General features: G+C 35.5%; 1 protein-coding gene across 9 annotated transcripts in view; it reads left to right on the forward strand.

The window, feature by feature from the left end:
- The window catches only part of ptprua (protein tyrosine phosphatase receptor type Ua), a 480,983-nt gene that overhangs the window by 286,026 nt on the left and 174,610 nt on the right, over nucleotides 1-20,347 (forward strand). For all 9 annotated transcript variants that reach the window (XM_084423701.1, XM_084423706.1, XM_084423703.1 and 6 more), the window contains exon 5: nucleotides 11,075-11,190. In XM_084423701.1, the coding sequence (XP_084279827.1) occupies nucleotides 11,075-11,190 (116 nt within the window). The remainder of the gene's footprint in view (nucleotides 1-11,074; nucleotides 11,191-20,347) is intronic.

The raw sequence follows: 20,347 nt of genomic DNA on the forward strand, positions 1-20,347 counted from the left end.
CTTTATAGATGCAGAAACTGTCATTCACGCTTTCATCACTTCCAGATTGGACTTCTGTAATTCATTATACAGCGGACTACCCACCAAAGCAATACACCGCCTTCAAATGGTACAAAACTCTGCTGCACGAGCCCTCACATATAATAAAAAATCTGCCCATATCACTCCTATCCTTCACCAACTGCACTGGCTTCCTGTCATAAACCGCATCCAATTCAAACTGTTGGTCCTAGTGTATAAAGCCTTACATGGCCCGGCACCCAAATACCTTGTTGATTTGGTACAGCCATATGTTCCAACTCGGGTCCTTAGGTCCAGCACTGAAAATCTACTCGTGGTACCCCAGGTCAGACTCTCTACGGTGGGCGGTAGGGCTTTTAGTGTTGTTGGCCCAAAGCTTTGGAATAAGCTACCCCTGAATCTTCGTGCGGCCGACAACATCTGGTCTTTCAAAAAACAACTTAAAACTCATATCTTCAAGCTTGCCCAATAAATAAGTATCCTCGACACTGTTTTCTCTGTTCTCCACTTTTCTCAGCCCTATCTGCTACTTACTTTGTCGTAATTGTATGCTTTGATAAATAGTACAATATGTTTTTCTTTGATTCATGTCAATTGTTTGTCTGTTATAAGCAGATGGCCTTTGTATCTGTTTGCTTGCTGTTTGTTTGTTATTTGTATTGCATTGTGAAGCGACCTTGGGTTCTTGAAAGGCGCTATAGAAAATAAACATATTATTATTATTATTATTATTAGTCTTTAACACTTTATTTTTACAGTGTCCTTGTTACATATATGTACTTTCCGTTAGCCTGGGTTTCCCCATGCTGCCTTGAGCGCAGCGCGATTTTATTCACGCTGCTAGGCAGCCTGGATACCATGGACCAGATTTTCGCCTCAGCTAGGGAACCAATCACAGAACGGGGAGGGAGCAGCAAGACGATGACGACATAACCGCGCGCGCGATCTGCTTGCAGTCGTCGAGATGGATGCTGAGGAGTTGAAGAAAATAATAGCTAGTGGAGATTGTAAAGTTGTCGACAATACGTCATCAAAAATCAAGTCCAGTGTGTGGGAGAAATTTGGAGTTATATGAAGAAAATATTGTGAAAGGCTTTGCTGCAAACATTTTCGTGTTGGATAGCCGCAAATGTGGAACTTCATCCCTGAGGAAGCACGCAGAAACTGTGGTAACAAAGCAGTTCTATCGAACGGTATTTTTCATATTTAACACTGTTAAGTATGTGTGGTGTGCAGGGCGTGTTTGAACCCAAAATGGTCAGATGTAGGCTAGACGAAATTGCGTGGCATATAGTGTTGTAGCCTCTGTTCGATTGGTAAAATGTTATAAGGCTACTCAGTTTTGTGGTAACGTTAGCCATGTTCTTCATGTATCGGCCTTTTGACAGCTTCGGCTGAAGTTGTCCTTGTGTTAATTGACGTGTAATAACTTCTGTATGACCTGGCAATAAACATTTTGTAAGTGTGTCTATAATGTGATAGTCTAAACTGATTTAATTTCGGGTGCGGGTCGGTTCTATTTTAAGCGGGTCGGGTGCAGATTTTAATTAGTGCTGCTGTTGGGAAACGGGTCGGGTGCTGTTTTAAGCACTGCGGGTACGGGCGGGTGCGGATTTACAAAATCGGACCCGTGCAGGACTCTGGTGTACACATACATCTCTGACCCATCGTCGTCTTCTTCGTTGAATATCTGTCGCTCTACATACGTCATCTGGTATAATTGAAACGATTGGCTATGAGCTACGTACAGGCGCATTTGATAGACATTTGTACCGCCCAATAAACGGCTCTGGGCATTCGTAAACCACGCCTCAAATACGAGAAAATGAACATGTGGTTCCCAGACCACGTCTCAAAGAGAAAGAGGTCTGACCTAAGCCAGGCTAACTTTCCGTAGTAATAACTGTAAATTATGCATAAATACAAGGAACTAACTCTAAACCAAACCCTATTCCTAACCCTACCTTAGTAAGTACATGTTGTTAATTTATATTACTTAGCTATACGTAAATATATAATTACACTGTAACAAGGACACCTTAATAAAAGTGTACTCAAACAATATTTTAAAATGCAACTAATTACTATAGCAATAAAAGCAAATTTTGCATAATTACAATCAACTAACCATAAACAAAACCCTCAGCCTAACCCTATAGTAAGTACATGTGGTTAATTGATATTACTCAGTACTTATTTGTGTAATTACTGTCACAACATCACCCTAAAATAAAGTGTAACCTAAACTGAATTATTATACCTATACATTTATATTAATATAAGCAAACATCACATTTGTGTGGCACACATTTCAAATCAATCACTGATGAAGTTCGGTGATTTGAAGATATTGCCTGTGTAGACAGAGCAACTAGGTTTTGAAACACCTTGATAGTTCAGACAGTAGTAGCGTATGTAATTCCATCTGCACTTTCAACTGGCAGTATATTACCTGAAGTATAATCCTCATGAATGATAATAGTGGGTGTTTCTGAGAAAAGCTAGCGAGCCATACTGTCTGTTCAAGACAGTCCGGCTCACCTCAGAACCACTGTTTCTCTCTGAAAAACTCACCCAGAGTCCCTTACTGCAAACAAAAAGAAAAAAAAGAAAAATAACCTGACCTCAAGCAACAAGCATTTGTCGACTTGAATGACAATGGAGTGAAGAACCTGTCCCAGGGTCAGGGTGAAAGACTGTCACCATGGAGACAGGTTTCACAAAAACACCAGATCACTGTGGTCCTCTGCAGATGGAGCCGCCCAACAGATATCTGTTCACACACACACACACACACATTCACAAAGTCTTATACAATATCAAACAGCCCAACCTTAGGCGTTCACACTCTTCACATTTTTGTGTTTGTTTCTGGTTGTTTACTCCACATGTGTTTTCACCAAACAAAATCTGTCAAATCCTTGAATTTTGCTTGACTAAGCCTGGTACACTAGACAATTTTCAAATCTTAACCACGCAGAACAAAAGCACGTAACATCCAGTCGGTGAAGCTTGTTCGCTCTCATTAGCTGTATCCCGTCAAAGGCAGCCTGATCAAGAGTCAGGGAGGCTTCAAATCCATCGGGAGTAGTAAAATAATCATAATGAAACCACACAATTGATGATTTTTTTGGGACAAAGGGCCTCGTTTACACTGCAGGTCTTGATGCCCAATTCAGATTTTTTTTTTTTTTTTTACCGTCCGTTTACACGTTCTTTCAACTGTGACCCATATCCGATTCATGTGTTTACACTTGACATATACTACCTGAAACGTCGTGCATGCTTATGGGGGTTCTTGCACAGATGGACGAACGCAAAATATGCTTGATGCTAGCTTTGCGATATATGCGAAGTTCGCCAAACATCACCATGATTTTGAGGCGGAGGAGGACGAAAAGGGCCACCATTGCAGCCTGCGCATATGCTTTGGTTATTGTGTGCGAGAGAGATCTCAGACTGGTGGGAACATACAACGCGATCTCATGAAAGTGCGTATCTATAGGCTACCACTAATTTTATTTCTCGTTCCATTTATACGCCAAAAATAGTTTTTGCGTGCATGATATGCACTGTAAACCCATTGGGTAGGATTAGGGGTGTGGAGTGCGTGCGTATTACACGCCATAAACTGCGTATCATATGCACGCAAAAACTATTTTTGGCGGAAATGGCACGAGAAATAAAATTTGTGCTATAGATTAGCCTGGGTTTCCCCATGCTGCCTTGAGCGCAGCGCGATTTTATTCACGCTGCTAGTCAGCATGGATTCCATGGACCAGATTTTCGCCTCAGCTAGGGAACCAATCACAGAACGGGGAGGGAGCAGCAAGACGATGACGACATCTATGCGACACACCGAAGCAGTTTGTTTATATCTATGGATCCAACACGACAGACGTAAAAATATATGCATATTTTTAGGAACACATCTAAAAAAATATGCCTGTATTTCAAGTTGATAAAATAATTTAAAGTCCACATCAGTTTATTTGTGCCGACGCGCCACGCCCTCCCAGGATCTATAACGTTACCTAGGCTACTTTCACTTTTACTCACCGCCCGGTTCCAACGCACGACCGCGAACCTTTATCATTGTGACTGCTCGATCCTTAAGCATTAGACGATCTGCAAATCCGTCGATCTGAGCTTTGTTTATAAAACAATCATCGTCGAAATGCAGGGAACAAACAAGAACACTTGCACAACTCCGTTGATGCTCTGAAAAAAACAAACTCCATCCACTGGTCCCTTAACGCTGGGTTCATTGGGAATCTGTGCAGGGTTGTCTTGCCCTGGCAACCAAAAACACACTTCTTTGGTGACATTGACTTCCCTAAAGCCGAGCAGAGCGCTTTGATGGCGTACTGCTTTGGCTCTCTTCTCTCTCTGGTCTACGGATGCGCGCGCGCGCCCGCGCCTTTGACCCATATAAGGAAATTACGCCCCAGCTGACGTCACACAGACCCATACTCGAAAAAAACTTTCGAAACTTGTGACAAACCGGAAGGACAATTTTTGGCACAGAAATACTCCTTCAAACGTACAATTTAATTTTTGAAACTTTGTCCATGTTTAGCATGGGAATCCAACTCTTTAACAGTGTAAAAAACTCAGTATGCATGAAATAGCATTTCACCCCCCCCTTTAAAGCTCCTTCTGCTACGTTACAACATCAAGCAATATTCCAATAATTTATGTAATTATAACACTTTATATAGGGCCATTTTGCATTAAGAGTAGCCTAGTTTCACGTTTAGTACATTTTGCTTACTACTTATTTAAAATAGTATAAAACTACTGTACATAGATCTTTTTAGTAAAGTAAAATGAATAATATCATAATGAAAACGTTTATAATTACATGAGTTCTTCCTCCACTGGTAGATATTAGAGAAATTAAGATTAAAAATAGAAGATAAGGTTTTGTCAGTGACACTTTTGATATATTTATTGATACAAGTTATGTTTTAAATAACGTGACTAAATTAAAAGACAAAGTCGTTAGTGAAGATTATGCAACAGTATTTAGAAGATAATATAATATAAAATGCAATGCAAACTAGTTTGGTTACAGCTCAAATTCTCATTCTATCATTCACCCTGCCTCCATTACATATCTTTGTCACACAAGTGTTTGATCACCACATTTGAGTGATCATTGCAAAACGTTTATATATTTATTCTGTTTATACTGTGTATTCTATATACAGTACCCATCAAAAGTTTGTACACACCAATTGGAAAGTGTGTCCAAACTTACTGTACTATAATACACATAAATAATATTGCTACTGTATTATAATATATACATAAATAATATCGGCCGATATATCGGTATCTGGCTTTTTTTTTATCGGTATCGGCATCGGCGCCCAAAAATCCATATCGGTCGGGCTCTAATTTGTAGCGCCCAATAAACGGCTCTGGGCATTCGTAAACCACGCCTCAAATACGAGAAAATGAACATGTGGTTTCCAGACCACGTCTCAAAGAGAAAGAGGTCTGACGTTAGCCAGGCTAGCAATAGGTACGCACTTTCATGAGATCGTGGTGGGCTTTAACGAGGAGCTGTGGGTCCGAAATTTTAGGATGAGCAGGCCAACCTTTGATATGTTGTGTCAACGTGTGTCCACATTCCTCTCCTACGACGACACAACGTTTTGTTGGGCCATTCTGTCCCTTTGCAGATGCGCTTCGGGGTTGCTCTCGTCATTAAACTGCGGAGACATTGCCTAATGCCTCAGAAAATCCGATCAGCCTGTTTACATGACAGTCGCATTGGCACATATCCGATTTATATCTGATTTATTTCCACATATGAACGAGGCCTGAAACCGATTTCGAAATATCCGAACGCATGCGTTTTTTTCTTGTTTACACTGTCATAGAATGTCACATATGAGCAAAAAATCGGAATTGGGTCACATTTCACTGACAGTGTAAACAAGGCCAAAAAGTCAGGTGCAACAAGCCTCGAATCGCTAACTTTAGAATGGACTAGCTTTTTCTTGTTTTGCGTAAGCCTTCTCTTTAATACTAAATACATTATAAATGTTTTGTGTTTGTTGTTTGAAAAGTAGTAAAGTAGTTTTATTATTAACATTAAAAATACTTTTGCCACCAAATCAAATATCAGGAAGCCATTTTGTTTACACGTAAGAACAAAGTAATAAAAAAGAAAAATTGCATAATAGAGAAGACCCCTGTAGGTCAGTAAGTTTTATGCAAATATAAGAAATTTGCAAGAGTAGTACCGTTTTCCAGAGGTGTCAAGTAACGAAGTACAAATACTTCGTTACCTTACTTAAGTAGAAATTTGGGGTATCTATACTTTACTGGAGTAATTAATTTTCTGACGACTTTTTACTTCTACTCCTTACATTTTCACACAATTATCTGTACTTTCTACTCCTTACATTTTAAAAGTAGCCTCGTTACTCCTATTTAATTTTGGCTTGTTTTCATTCCGGCTTGTCGTCGTAAAAAAAAAAAAAAAAAAGGCCAATTACACAAACGGTTTAGATCTGAGTCCCGCCTCCTGAATACACATCGCTAAACTGATTGGCGTTGTGGTGTCTTTCTAACTTGTGAGAGGCTGTAGTCACATTTGGAAATCGGGGCAAATCGCGTCAAATCATTCAGAGAGAGATAGAGAGAGAGAGAGAGAGAGAGAGAGAGAGAGAGAGAGAGAGAGAGAGAGAGAGAGAGAGATTTTTTTTTTCTTACATTACTTTTACTTTTATACTTTAAGTAGTTTTGAAACAAGTACTTTTATACTTTAACTTGAGTAAAAAGCTTGAGTTGATACTTCAACTTCTACAGAAGTCTTTTTAAACCCTAGTATCTATACTTCTACCGGAGTAATGAATGTGAATACTTTTGACACCTCTGCCGTTTTCAAATATTATATGGAATACCTACAAGAAACAATCTCCATGACTGAAAAATGCATGACATTTGTAAACAATATATTTTGTCTTAAATAAAGATTAAGATATGTAGTCACATATTCAATTTGTACAGACAATATTTTATTACTGCATTAAGGCAAGACGCTACAGGCAAACCTTTTTTTTTTCCTCCCCGTTCAGTTTTTATATTCTGGGCTAACTTGCTTCCAAAACATGTCTTCTTTTAGTTGAAAGAAAACATACATTTTCTTTCAATTTACATCTCTAGATTTCGATTACAATATAACTTTAAAGGCAGTTTTTTCAAACTTTGCAGTTTTATCTATATTTTACAGAAGGGTTTGTTCATATAACATTTTGCCTGATGTATATATATATATATATATATATATATATATATATATATATATATATATATATATATATATATATATATATATATATATATGTTTTTTATTTTTTTTATTCAGGTATATGGTGGTTTTTTTTCTGAATGTTAACATTATTTTCTGATTTATGGATCTATAAAAAGAGTTATCCAAAATTCTCCCTATAAAAAACTTTATCTATAATATGTCAACTAAATGAAAAAAAAAAGAAAAGAAAAAAAAGATTTTTGAGCCTGGCTTAATCCAGTGTTTATGTTCTGGAAATGTACAAATTAGTGAATATTTAATTATATTAGGTTATGTTAGAGTGCATTATTTTGCATATGTAAACGTTTATGTAACGTTTCAGTTCCAAAAAAAACAATTGTGTTAATGCACTGTGATTAATCAACTGGGAAAGGATGGTGATATATTTTTCCATTGATGATTTTGGTCCAACAATTTTGTTGCAATTATATAAAACATGTTTTTAAGCATAAGAAACCAACATGAATACACTTCTATGAATTTGGTAAACAGAAATAAAAAGAGAAGGAATATGCATTATAGGAGGATTCTATTAAGCAGTTTCATATTCACTGATCAGTGGCCAGATTTAGGATGTCAGTGAACTATAGAGACATTGTGACAAAAAAACAGGCCATTGTGTTTACCCAGAATCCCGTGCTCTTGCCAAAGGCAGCACTGTAAGGTTTTTGCTCAGATACCACACAGTTCCAGAACTAGAGCGAAATTATGCCGCTGGAACCACAACCAGGCTTGTCTGTCCTACATTTCCCTTGTTTGCTTTACGGATATTTTCTAAATAGGCTAGACAGTGGCTAGTCTGAATGTCTGAACAACTATTCAGCCTCAAATAAAAGTTCAGGTTCATGTCAACAAGACACCAATCGTTTCTCGAAGACCTTTCACAAAGGAGGTGTTCTTCCATTCAAAAACAGAAGTACAGAGGTCAATTGGAATGTAAAGTAATTTGAGATGTTTTAAAAAGTTTTACCTTGATCACGTCAAGAGATGATGGAAACAACAGTAAGATGGTCAACATTGTCATTAAAAAATATGTAGATGAAAATTGATGGCTGTTGTGTCTTTGTTAAAGAGAATGCATTTAGTGCAACTTCTCAGGGAGTGTTTCATGCTAACAGTCCGACAGTTACTTTCTCTACAATTTTCTTCAGAAAAATCATATTATCCATTATGGAAAAGCAAAAATGTATTCTCACAAATATTCTGCCCATCCTGTTCCAGTTTGATTGTCTTTTTTTATTTTTAAGTTATTTATATTTTTGGCCTTTTTTATACCTTTATAGGATAGTGTAGAGACCAAACAGAGAGGGGAGTGGGATCGATATCGAACTCGGGTCACTGGAGGCGCAGTTGCACTATATGGCTCTAATGAAATGGTCCGAATGTCCCTTAAATTAGTTTTTGCAATGTTCATTTTTCAAACAAATGGGTTTTGATTTCAAAATAATGAAATTTAAAATCATTTTAAAAAGTCATTATCTACTAGTTAAATGTATTTCTAAAATCTAAATACTAATTAACTTTTTTTTTCATTAAGTTTAAATTTAATCAAACTATTTTTATAATGTTACCAACCGAACAAGCCCATGCAAAAAAAAAAAAAAAAAAAAAAGGTTTAACACAACACCATGTGATTACAATAATATGATGTTATTTTCTTCTGTGTTGGACATTTTGAACACATTGTAAGTGCCCTCTCAATTTTTCAAAAATATTATCTACAATAACAAGACATGTGGGGTACATTGTTATGGTTTGCAATATTTTTGTGATTTCAATTCAAATTGGACCATCCAACTTATCTCTATCCGGCACATTATTTACAGAATGTCTTGTTATATTGGAGCTTGAAGTTCTGTGTCGGCAGTGCGAAAACACTCGCAAGTAGAGGAACAAAGATTTACTCTCCGCTGAAAATTGCTGCCATCTTGTTTGTTTGGCACTAGACTTAATAGTCATTCTTAAAATCAATTTTATTTTACTCTTATATTCAATAACAGGGAATGCATCAGTGCAACCAATACACTCACACGGTATCACAGCAACAAAAATGGCAGTTAAGCCACCTACATCTTGCTTCAAATTATAAGTTACCTATTAAACAGACAGTAAAACACCACAGCTCTGGCCTCGCAGCTCACTCAGGCAGAACAAACTGAGATTTCATTGTATCCATTCACATCTGGCTTTTTTAAGTCGTTGCCATAAGAAAGCCATCATTAAACTGCATGAACTTCAGATATTAGTGGCATGTTAGTAGACTGATGCAATTATAGATGAGCTGGAAGGCCACTGAAAAGACAAATGGTGTGAATGCAAACAAAGGGCTTTTCAAGAACCCGTCTAGGTAAAAGCTATAGAATTCTTGGTAACACTTTATTTTACAGTGTACAATGTAACACAGACACTTTAAAATAAGTGTAACCGAATTTTCTTTAGATGGTAGTTTAAGCATTCAATGCTGGAGACTTTTCATTATTATGCTCTGAAACATATACGGCTTATAGGAACTGAACGTCTACCTCCTGTCTGGCCGTCTCTTTTGTTTTGCATCGGTCGCGTTGCATTCGCTAAGATGGAAAATTAAGCTGGCAGCGCTTGTATTTTCAGCAAAGTGTCTGGAATAGGTGAAGTGCAGTCATGTTATGGCACCGGTGCTCTTGATAACATAGCGAGTAATGATTTGATGCTGAGCTGACAAGCACAGGCAGATAAGAACAAATGAGGCATTTCGTGGGCATGAAGACAAAACATGACGCTTAGAGATAAGTGATATGAATGGACTGTATAACAACTGGGGAAACGGTATAAATCATTTTTTATTTTGCACCTTATTGAAAGATTGCGAGGGCCAAAAAGATTTAAGTAACAAATACTAAACAGGGAACATGCTTGACTTGTTGGTTAAGATCAGAATATTGAAATATATACACACACAAAAAGATCATTAAATTATTATGTACAGATTTTTTTTTTTTTTTTTTTAGTATTTAGTATAATGTTATTAACATAGTAATAATTTATGCACTGCCTGTTATTCCCATAAATAAGTACCACAGTAATACATTGATGATAGTACTTGTCTCTGCACCAAACTGAACAAAACCTCAGGTTATATAATTCTAAATATTGACACATAATTATACAACTACTACTATACGTATATCCAAACTTATATCCAGTGGAACGAGAATGATAAAGAACCCAAGTTCAATTTATTAATAATCTTGAAGATCTCAAAACATAAACATAAACTTCATTCAAGACATTAAACAAAACAACTGCACACTCTTTTAAGCACATTTATTACCAACGTTTCGGCACAACAAGTAGCCTTTGTCAAGGTATGAGGGTACTTGTTGTGCCGAAATGTTTAGAAATAAATGTGCTTAAAGGAATAGTTCACTTAAAAATGAAAATCCTGTCATAATTTACTCACCCTCAAGTTGTTTCAAACCTGTATGAATTTCTTTCTTCTACAGGATTTTCATTTTTAAGTGAACTATTCCTTTAATAGAGTGTGCAGTTTAATATTATATTATATTATATTATATTATATTATATTATATTATATTATATTATATTATATTATATTATATTATATTATATTATATTATATTATATTATTAATTTGCACCTCATAAAGTGTGTGTTTGCCTTGCTGGTCTTTTTGAGTTTTAATTGGATAATATAGTAATAATTGTTACTTCTCTTTTTCCACAGATAAAGTGCCTCATTTCTCCAGACTTGGGGATGTGGAGGTGAACGCGGGGCAGAACGCCACATTTCAGTGTGTGGCAACCGGACGATCTGCTAAGACTGATCCCTTCCTGATGGAGGTTAGTGTGTAAGAGGGAATTTGAATTTTCAGTCCAATATGACTTTTGCCTCAATAAACTCCTAATAATTGCTTATTAGTTAGTAAGTTAGTTGTTAATTTTAGGGTAGGAACTGGGTAGGATTAAGAGATGTAGAATATGTTCATGCAGAATAAGCCATTTGTGCTTTATAAGTACTAATAAACAACCAATATCCTAGTAATATGCATGCTAATAAGCAACTAGTTAAAAGTGAGAATTGGACTCTAAACTAAAGTGTGACCAAATTGTCATAAGCTGCTATTGCTTAATGAAGCAGCAAGCTTAGACAAACTATATTTAGGACTTTAAACTGCTGTAAGTCGGAAACATGTGACCTTAAAAAATAAAAATAAAAATAAAAACATTAAAATTCAGTGCACTTCCTTTTTAATTAAGCAGCGGCAATTGCACTTCCCTGCCCTATTTAATGTGTAGAGGATAGTTGGACTTATTTTATTATTAAATGTCATTTATCTCTACATTATGCGCAGTGTTACAAAAATATACACAAGTCAAACTTGAATAACAGTGAGTCAAGTAAAATATTTTTCAAAAATATTAGCCTTTTTGTTTTTGTAGAATATCTAAACATCTTTAAAACAAGATAAGTGCCTTTTTGGTGTAGGGCATCGACAAAGCTCAACCCAAAATTGCTACAACACACTTTTCTGTTTGTGATAAGATAATAATTGTCACCAATATAACGGTATTATAAACACACATGTCTAGGGAAATGTATCAGGGGAGAAATATACATTTTCCTTTCAAAATGTAATGGAACATATGGAAGCATGGAATAAAACAAATTTAAAAGATAATTGCTACTATTTATCTTGCAATTCTGACTTTTTTCTCACAATTGCAAGATATAAACTCGCAATAGCAAGTTATTATGTCAGAATTGCAGGGTATAAACTCACAATCGCAAGAAAACAAGTCATATTTGTGAGATATAAACTCTCAATTCGGATTTTTTTTCTACAAATTGAGAGTCCATATCTCGCAATTCTAAAAAAAATAAAAATAAATAATTGTGAGATAAGTCACAATTAGCTACCTTTATTTTTTTATTCAGTGGCGGAAACAGGCTTCCATAGGAGCATTTATAAACAAAATGCAATTGCACTTAACATGTGTTATGTATATCTCTACTTTGTAACTGTACCTTTTATAATGCATCACTGAAAACAGAATTCACTTACAGCTCACCATACATACACTTCTTGAGGAATTATATTTAGTATTCCCTTTTCACATCCAGTTTATGATTTATGGTGAAACTAATAGGTCAATAATACTTGGAGATACCCATTAACATTCTAATTAATCTCAATGGCAGCTGCTTGTCTGGTGTAGGGCCCCCCAGAAGCAATTTGGAATCTTCCATATTTGCTCATGGACCACAGAATGTTTTCAGGCAATAACCTGAGTCACACATGCCATAGAATCACTTTACAACAGGAAAATTACTTCATGACTGTAATGAGTCCACTGCAGTCAAGTTGATAGAACCAAAGTGCAGCTTTATTTCCCAAACATGATCAAGCATAAAACAAATAAAGACTTGGCTTGAGAAACACACTTACCAAACAGCGGTTACATGAGGCCTATTTATACACAAAGACTAATGAGTAACAAGAAACACCTGAGCATGATCAAGACAATGAACCAATGACAAAACAGAACTGAAAAACACATGACCTGAAACAACCAATCAGATCATGACACATTCACAAGGGGAGCACATTGCAGGATAACACGAGGAGCAAGAAAAGCACGTCAAACAGGAAGCATGGGACGTAACTGAGGCAAAATTACAACATATAAGACATGAAAACATTAATCAAAAGCCAAACCAACGTGACAATGACTGTGATTTTTTTGGCTGGTGGCACCACAAAAGTCGCACAGTCCAAAACCACTAGCGAGTAAAATAAGTTTTGACTTCAAAGGCAAAGAAAATGTATTTCACATGTTTCAAAAGCCACCATGCTAACCAGCCAGATCTTGAGCCTTATAAGTGTGGCACCTCTTAAAGCGACATTTTTAAATTGTTGACCCACACATGCGCTCGATATTATTTGGTCAGTGTATATTGTGTATTTCCTCATGACTCACCTCATTGTTGTCTCTCACACAATGTGCGGCATTTATGATAGGGTGTCAAGTTAGAAAAAGTAAGTGTTAAAACTGCTTCCTTAAACGATGGGATTGTGTTCCATTGAGATGTGCTCCATCTAGCTGTTTTGAATCCTGTTAGAACGCCTCCTATCCGGCCGATATGTCCTCTCCTTCAGTTTTTATGTTTGGTATTAGAGCAGAGGTCTCGCCCTAGGCCATGTTGATTCTTGTTTTACAACAGTTTCACTCTTTCATTCATGTTGTTGAGAGGTTCAGTATATTCCATTACACTGGAAAGGTCACACAAGTTTGAACTTGGTTGTGTTAGAACAGTCCAATATTAAAGGAAGTTACAGCAAATTGAAAATTATACTCTTGAAATTCTGGCCATGTTCAGAGGCGGTGCATGACACTAGTTGTTTAGTGTTAAAGGTACACAGAGTAATTTTTCATTTTTTTCCCCTAAGTTTTACACCTAAAGCAGTTTTTTGTAGTTGTATGAATAAACAATATAAATATCCCTTTCTATGAATAAAGAAATAGTGGTTCAAGTCTCATATTCTTTTGAGTGAGAACTACTAGATATGCTAGATAAATCATTATCTAACATAAAATTAACATAGCATGAAAATTAGGTCATTTTAAGCACATTAATTGTCTACATTGCACCTAACCACACACACACACACACACACACACACACTCAAACATAGTGATTTTGGTTATGGCTTTATCCAGCAAATAAAATCACGCAACATTATCACAACTCTGTTGAAATCTGTTCAATTGCTAACCATCTATTTGAATTAATTACATATTTGCTCTGCTAGCATGATTTCTATAGAAAAAAAAGCAAGATTTAAACAAGAAAGCAAATGTCCTTGATTCATTATATATCATTTGATGTGTTCAAACGATTAATACATTTATTCAGCTATTATATGATAATCAAATAAATACTGTTTGGTATGAGATGTTCCAGAAGCCGAATACCTTATTCGTTTAGGCATGGATAATGGCTTCAAAATGAATAAAAAAAATTCTAACAAATTATATAGGTAAAATATTGTGCAGACACTTCTTGCGTTTGCTGGATAACAGGTGAGCCAAGAGATAGCATGATATTATAGCTAAAAAAAACCCCTCTAAAATCAGTACACTTTAATGAGTGTGTGAAGTGAATGAGCACAATATGAATGAAATGAGCACAGTAATTGCAAATCGCATTGCCATTTCTCTGCATGTCTCTCAGAAATCAGAGCCTGTCTGGAGTAATATAAATTTAAATTACTCATTTTCTACTATTTGATATGTCTATTTAAATATTTTAAACCTTGTACAATATGATACACGGATGAGTGTAAACTCTATAAAATGAGCACAAATCAAAAAATGTTGCAGTCTCTGCACGTCACTCAGAGATCAGAGCTAGACAAGAGTAATATCAACTAACATACTGAATTATGCAAATGTTCTACTACTTGACATGTCTATCTAAATATTTTAAATGTTGTTGTTATGATACTTTCTCTGACTCACTCTTTCCTAGAGCAGGCAAGCGTTTTCTGTTCTGGATCATTTGTTCAGATTTGCATTTACATGCATGGTTAAAGTTGTTTTAGTGATTTTAAACCACTTCCACATTCTCTGATCAGCTATTTTATATAGAACCCTTGGATGATTGGTTGTGGATGATTGGTTGCGCACAAAATTCCTCTGTAAAAGGAAAAAAATAATTATAAGTTATTATAATTATAAATAATTATAACTATAATTATAAAATCAAGATTTATTGTTTGACATTTTGAATTATTGTTTAAGGTTTATATATTTAATGAAAATGTTTAATTATATATCTTTAAAAAAGCTGGAATGTGTTTTCTGTTGAGTATCATATGTGATACATTAGGCTTTAATGGCTCATGATAAAATGAGAATTTGGAGCTCATTGTTCGATGAGGAAAAAATTTGTTCAGAGGCACAAATTTGCAGTTTGGTGCAATTGCTGATATTGCTATGGTCGAAAGGTAAGATAAAATTCTGATTTTAATGTTGATCTTTACAACAGTATAGCAGACTGCTCTGCTCTGTAGTTTTTATTGTGGGGGGCAAAAGTGATGGATATGGATAATCAATATGTCAAGTAAACCTGTAAGTGTTCATTTTGAAATATTACTAACAATGTAAGTTATTATTATGTTTATATTTCACAGCAAAAGACATGTATCACAACCTAAAGATATTTTACAATTATACTAAAAGCCATTTTACTTGCTAAAAACTATGAACTATCAATCAGACAACATAGCACATGTAGTAGAGTGTGTACAGCAGGATTTTCAGCAAAGTTTTGATTATGTTGATAATTTCAAGTTTCAACTTTTTAAGTCCCAAATCTAGTCCGATGCTACTTCCACATTTACATTCATATTTGACTGGACAAAAGATATAGTGCCACATTTTCCAGAAGAGAAAGACAATCTGCTTAAAGTTGGATTTCTTACATATAGATCTCAAAGTGTCACACATGTTTTGTCTTTGTTATAACTATAACATTTGAATGACAAGTGGCAAATACAAGAAAAGCTCCTTAAAGAATTATCAGCCATTTGATTTACAATGCGTCTAACCTAAAACTTTCACCTCACATATTGTTTTAATGGCAGTTTTCTCTTTACTGAAACACTACAAACTTTACTACATTTTCTTTTTCCCAGCGTATAATCTCTCTCTCCAGGCAGTCGAAGTGGACTTGAACTAACACAGAGTTCTTGCGCCATCATTGACTGGATCCTCTCTTCATATAGTTATCAGAGCTTATCTGAAACACTTTCTGGGTGACTGAAGCTGCTGTGGGCCCTTTTACATTTTGAGATTTTAGCACCGGATGTGAGTCCCCAGGCTTTAGTTAGGAGGACTTTTTGTTTTCAATTCCTTTTTCCCCACCGTTTCTTTTCAATACACTGGTTGTTTTGTATGCAAATCCAATTGGAAAACCTCTTTCAAGACAGAGGCCAACACTAGCTCTGTTCCTTGTGAGCTGAACCTAGTGAACCTCTTTGCCACTGCATATACTCTCTACACCGGCAGCTGCCTTCTAAGGCCGCATAATCATCATGGTATATCATCAAGTATTGCTTAAAATATAAGCACATTTTAATCAACACATCTCTTGACTCTGTCTGCCATGTTGAATTGTTTGTTCACTCAATATAAGGTTTACTTTTCCAAAAAGGCATGCTAGAATTTGGCCAAAACTGTTTAATTTGACCGAACTTTTGCATCGAGAGTTCACTTTTTATGATGTAAAATAAAGTCTTGTGAAAAATCTCTTTCTAACACACAAGGCGGCACATGTAAATAACACATAATAATGTGAACATTTAAATTTTCTCACTTTAATTGTGCCTCTACTTTTGCAAAAATTGTGATTAGCACCTTTACACGTTTACGCATATAAACACACACACATATCCCATCAGACTCACACTCCTCCCAGTTCCCAGCCTTTAATTAATGTAGTTAATGTCTTCTTCAAATCTTCACCACAGGCAAAACACTTCACACTGATATTTCCTTATATCAGTTATCGCTAACAACCCGCATATGCATTTAAATGATACCTAATAAGGCTGTTACAGTTTTGCATAAAAACATTAAACTTGCACTTATACTGCATTTATTGCAAGTGTGCCTGAATAAAAAAATGACTTTACTAACTAAAATGTAGAACTTATTCACTTACTCGCCCTCACATTGTTCCTTACGCATATTACTTTCTTCTGTTCATACTGGACACACAAATCAAGAAATTCGAAAGAAATGTACAACCCTTTTTTTTCTACAGAAAGACAGTTCATAATGTCAATGACTGTCAAGCTCTATAAAAATATTTAGTGCCAGGTTTGACATGACAGATACATGTGTCATAACCAAACGCAACACCATTTTGAAAATATGTAAATGAGAATGGGATACAGAAAGCTGCCATGGAGCGGAAGATTATCTGTGAATAACCAAATAAATCAAGTTATTTGTGAATCTGTCTCTAGTGGTTGGGATAATTGTTTTACCTGGTCGAAAACACAGAGTGATATGGCAAATATCAGCAGTGCGGAGTATGCATGTTTCAAGGCGATCAGTGACATCATCACTTTGCAGTAGAATATCTATATCAGTAAAAATGGTTCAATATAATTAAATCTAGAGTATGATTAAAATGATGAGTGGGTCTGGTGAGGTTTTGCTTGATCCCAAAAGAGTTTAGTATACCTGTAAATGCAACTCCTATCGCATCATATATAGGTGAATGTTAAAATGGCGAGAGAAAATCTGAAAACTCTTTTAGAAAGTCAACATAGGGCCCTGGAAGTCCTATACACGGTAGCCAGAGCAAGAGAAACAAGGGATTTTTTTTCTTATATCTGAAAGTGTAACATGGCCTCCAGCTCTAACTCCTGTTCTAACCTGCACTCAAAGGTAGACACACATCCATTACACCATTAGAACAGATTTTCTGAGTGAGAAGAGTGTAAACAAGAGCAGCCTTTACCACGCTAGTGATGCTAATGGGCTAAAGTAGCAGATGTTCGGGGAATCGGATACAACTAGCGATGTCAAAGCATTCTGTTTGTTTTTGATATAGGCCTACTATTAGGGATATGTTCACCCGATGTAGAAAGAGAAAATTATAGGTTATAAAACTGATTTTAAGAAGAAATCAGAGGACTAAGAATCAACTTGACCGAGCTCCAAATCAAACCACGTGGCAGCAACAAACAGGAAGTGACAGCCCATCTTTCCTGTTTAGTAATTTAACCTGGGGTCACTTGTCATGTGGTGGCAGTTCAGATGCTTTAATTGCATCTTCTGTTTTGATTCTGTTTTGGCTTTGAGCAAATCCTCATTGGACTGAGATTATCTCTTGGCTATGTTCACACTTCAGTTTACAAACACTGTCTGTCTGTGTACATCAGTTCACTTGTAGAATCTCTGCCGCCATGTTCTTTCTTAGGCAGAAGGGAATAGTACAAAACGTGCTGATATTAGAAAGTATGGCTCCCAGTTTAATTGATGTGTTTTATTTATTCCGGTGCTTTTCAGCAATTCAGGAAAGATTAAGGTAGTTGAAAGTGCACTTTTAGGCAACAAAATGTTGTGTTGTTAGATGTCCTAAACTATGTGAGGTTTAGGAAAAGTTTTTTTTTACTCACCCTCATGTTGTTCCAACCGTGACTTTCTTTCTTCTTTGAAAAAAAGGAGATATTTTGCAGTGTTCCCGCTGGTATTTGCATTATAATTAAAGCAGATGGTGACCACAGGCTGCCTTGCTCCAAACAAGAAGAAAAAACACCATAAATATATTTTAAAAGTAGTCTATATGACTTAATCACAATATTCCTAGTTTTTCAAAGCTAGTGTTGTTCTTGTTCTAGAAACTAATTCTATTAAAAATAATTTTCTTTATTGATATAAAGCTGAAATAAAACAAATATTCAAGGAAATTTTTTTTTTAATTAGTACAGTTAAAATTACAAATGTGGCCTTGACACCGAACTGAAATAAAATAAGTTGAAGTTGAAGTTAAAGTACTAAGATTATTAAACTAAAACTGAAATAAAAACAAAATTGAAACACACACAAAAAAAAAAAAAAAAAAAAAACACACACGCTTTTACTAACAGTATTACCTGTTAAGCTGCAACCCCACTTTTGAAAAATCCCCAGAAATGACATACCCAAACTGAAACAGATACAGTTCATGAACCCTTTGCACTAAAACCACAAGTATGATCTCGTTTGAAAGCTGACACCTGGCAGTTTATTGTAAATGTAGAATTAATTATTGTCATAATGACAAATTTTTTTATAAATAGCTTCAAAGTTTTGTAAAGTTATTAGAAATTATTTTTTATGAAACATCCTCATGAAAATAAAATTGAAGTTGGCACTGTAGCAATCTAGAAATGCACTACAGCTAAAGCCACATGTCTAAACATTCTATGTTTAAAATCTGAAGATAATAAGTCCAAAACTCTGTATTTAGTTAAATGTTTTTCAAGACCATGTCAAATGACTTTATTTTGATTTGACGCTAAAATGCTACTGATATTTATTGTCATCTTCTAACCATCTATCCAGTATATTGTCTCTATTGTTTTGTGGTGCAAACGATCCCCATTCAGTCTCAGTCTCAGTCTCCCCCTGCACACATTCACACCTCTCCAGCATGGTTATGGCTCTAAATATGCATTTCTTTTGTCTGCATTATAGTTACTAACGACTGGCTATTCACAGGCTATTCATAGGGTTTCAGTCCCTAATTTCTTTTCTCAAAGTTCACCTCACATTTTAAACTGTATCAAATGCATTTCTTGAATAAAGACACATTTCAGTAAGCATTCAAAAAATAATAAAAGTATAACTTCTAGGTAGCAGGTGCACCTAGGGCTAGCTAGCATGTTAGCTTAGCACACCATCAATACACGACAATTTATGAGATTAAAACCATGTTTGTGCTCCAAACTTACTTTTTAACGCACGTTGAGTATTTTAAATAATCTTCTGTGATCTAATTTGGCTTCAGATAAAAAAATCAGACAGAAAATATACTATTGGATAGTGTTCTGCACAATGATAGTCTATATAGATTAGCATTACATTATAAATATAATCTATTATTATGAAAATACCTGGCATGGCTTGAAAAACACAGGTAACTCAAATATCATTGCAATCATGTTTATTGTCTTCAAAACATCTTTATCTGCATGTTACAGCGCGATCTCTGATAGCTTTGTGTGTATCAGTGAAGTCCTGGAATGTCACATGATCATGGCTCTTCTTCATGTTCTATATATGGACTATTATTGTGCATGTAGCGCCCTCAGGCTATTGGTATGAATTGAAAACACAGTAAATCAGAGTACCAAACGCTCATAAAGATTACATCGACGCATTTGGGTATAAATTCAATAAATATTATTCCTGTCTAATAGAAATATGATGTAAATCT

Source organism: Rutilus rutilus, assembly GCF_951802725.1.
Source record: "Rutilus rutilus genome assembly, chromosome: 11".
Taxonomy (NCBI): domain Eukaryota; kingdom Metazoa; phylum Chordata; class Actinopteri; order Cypriniformes; family Leuciscidae; genus Rutilus; species Rutilus rutilus.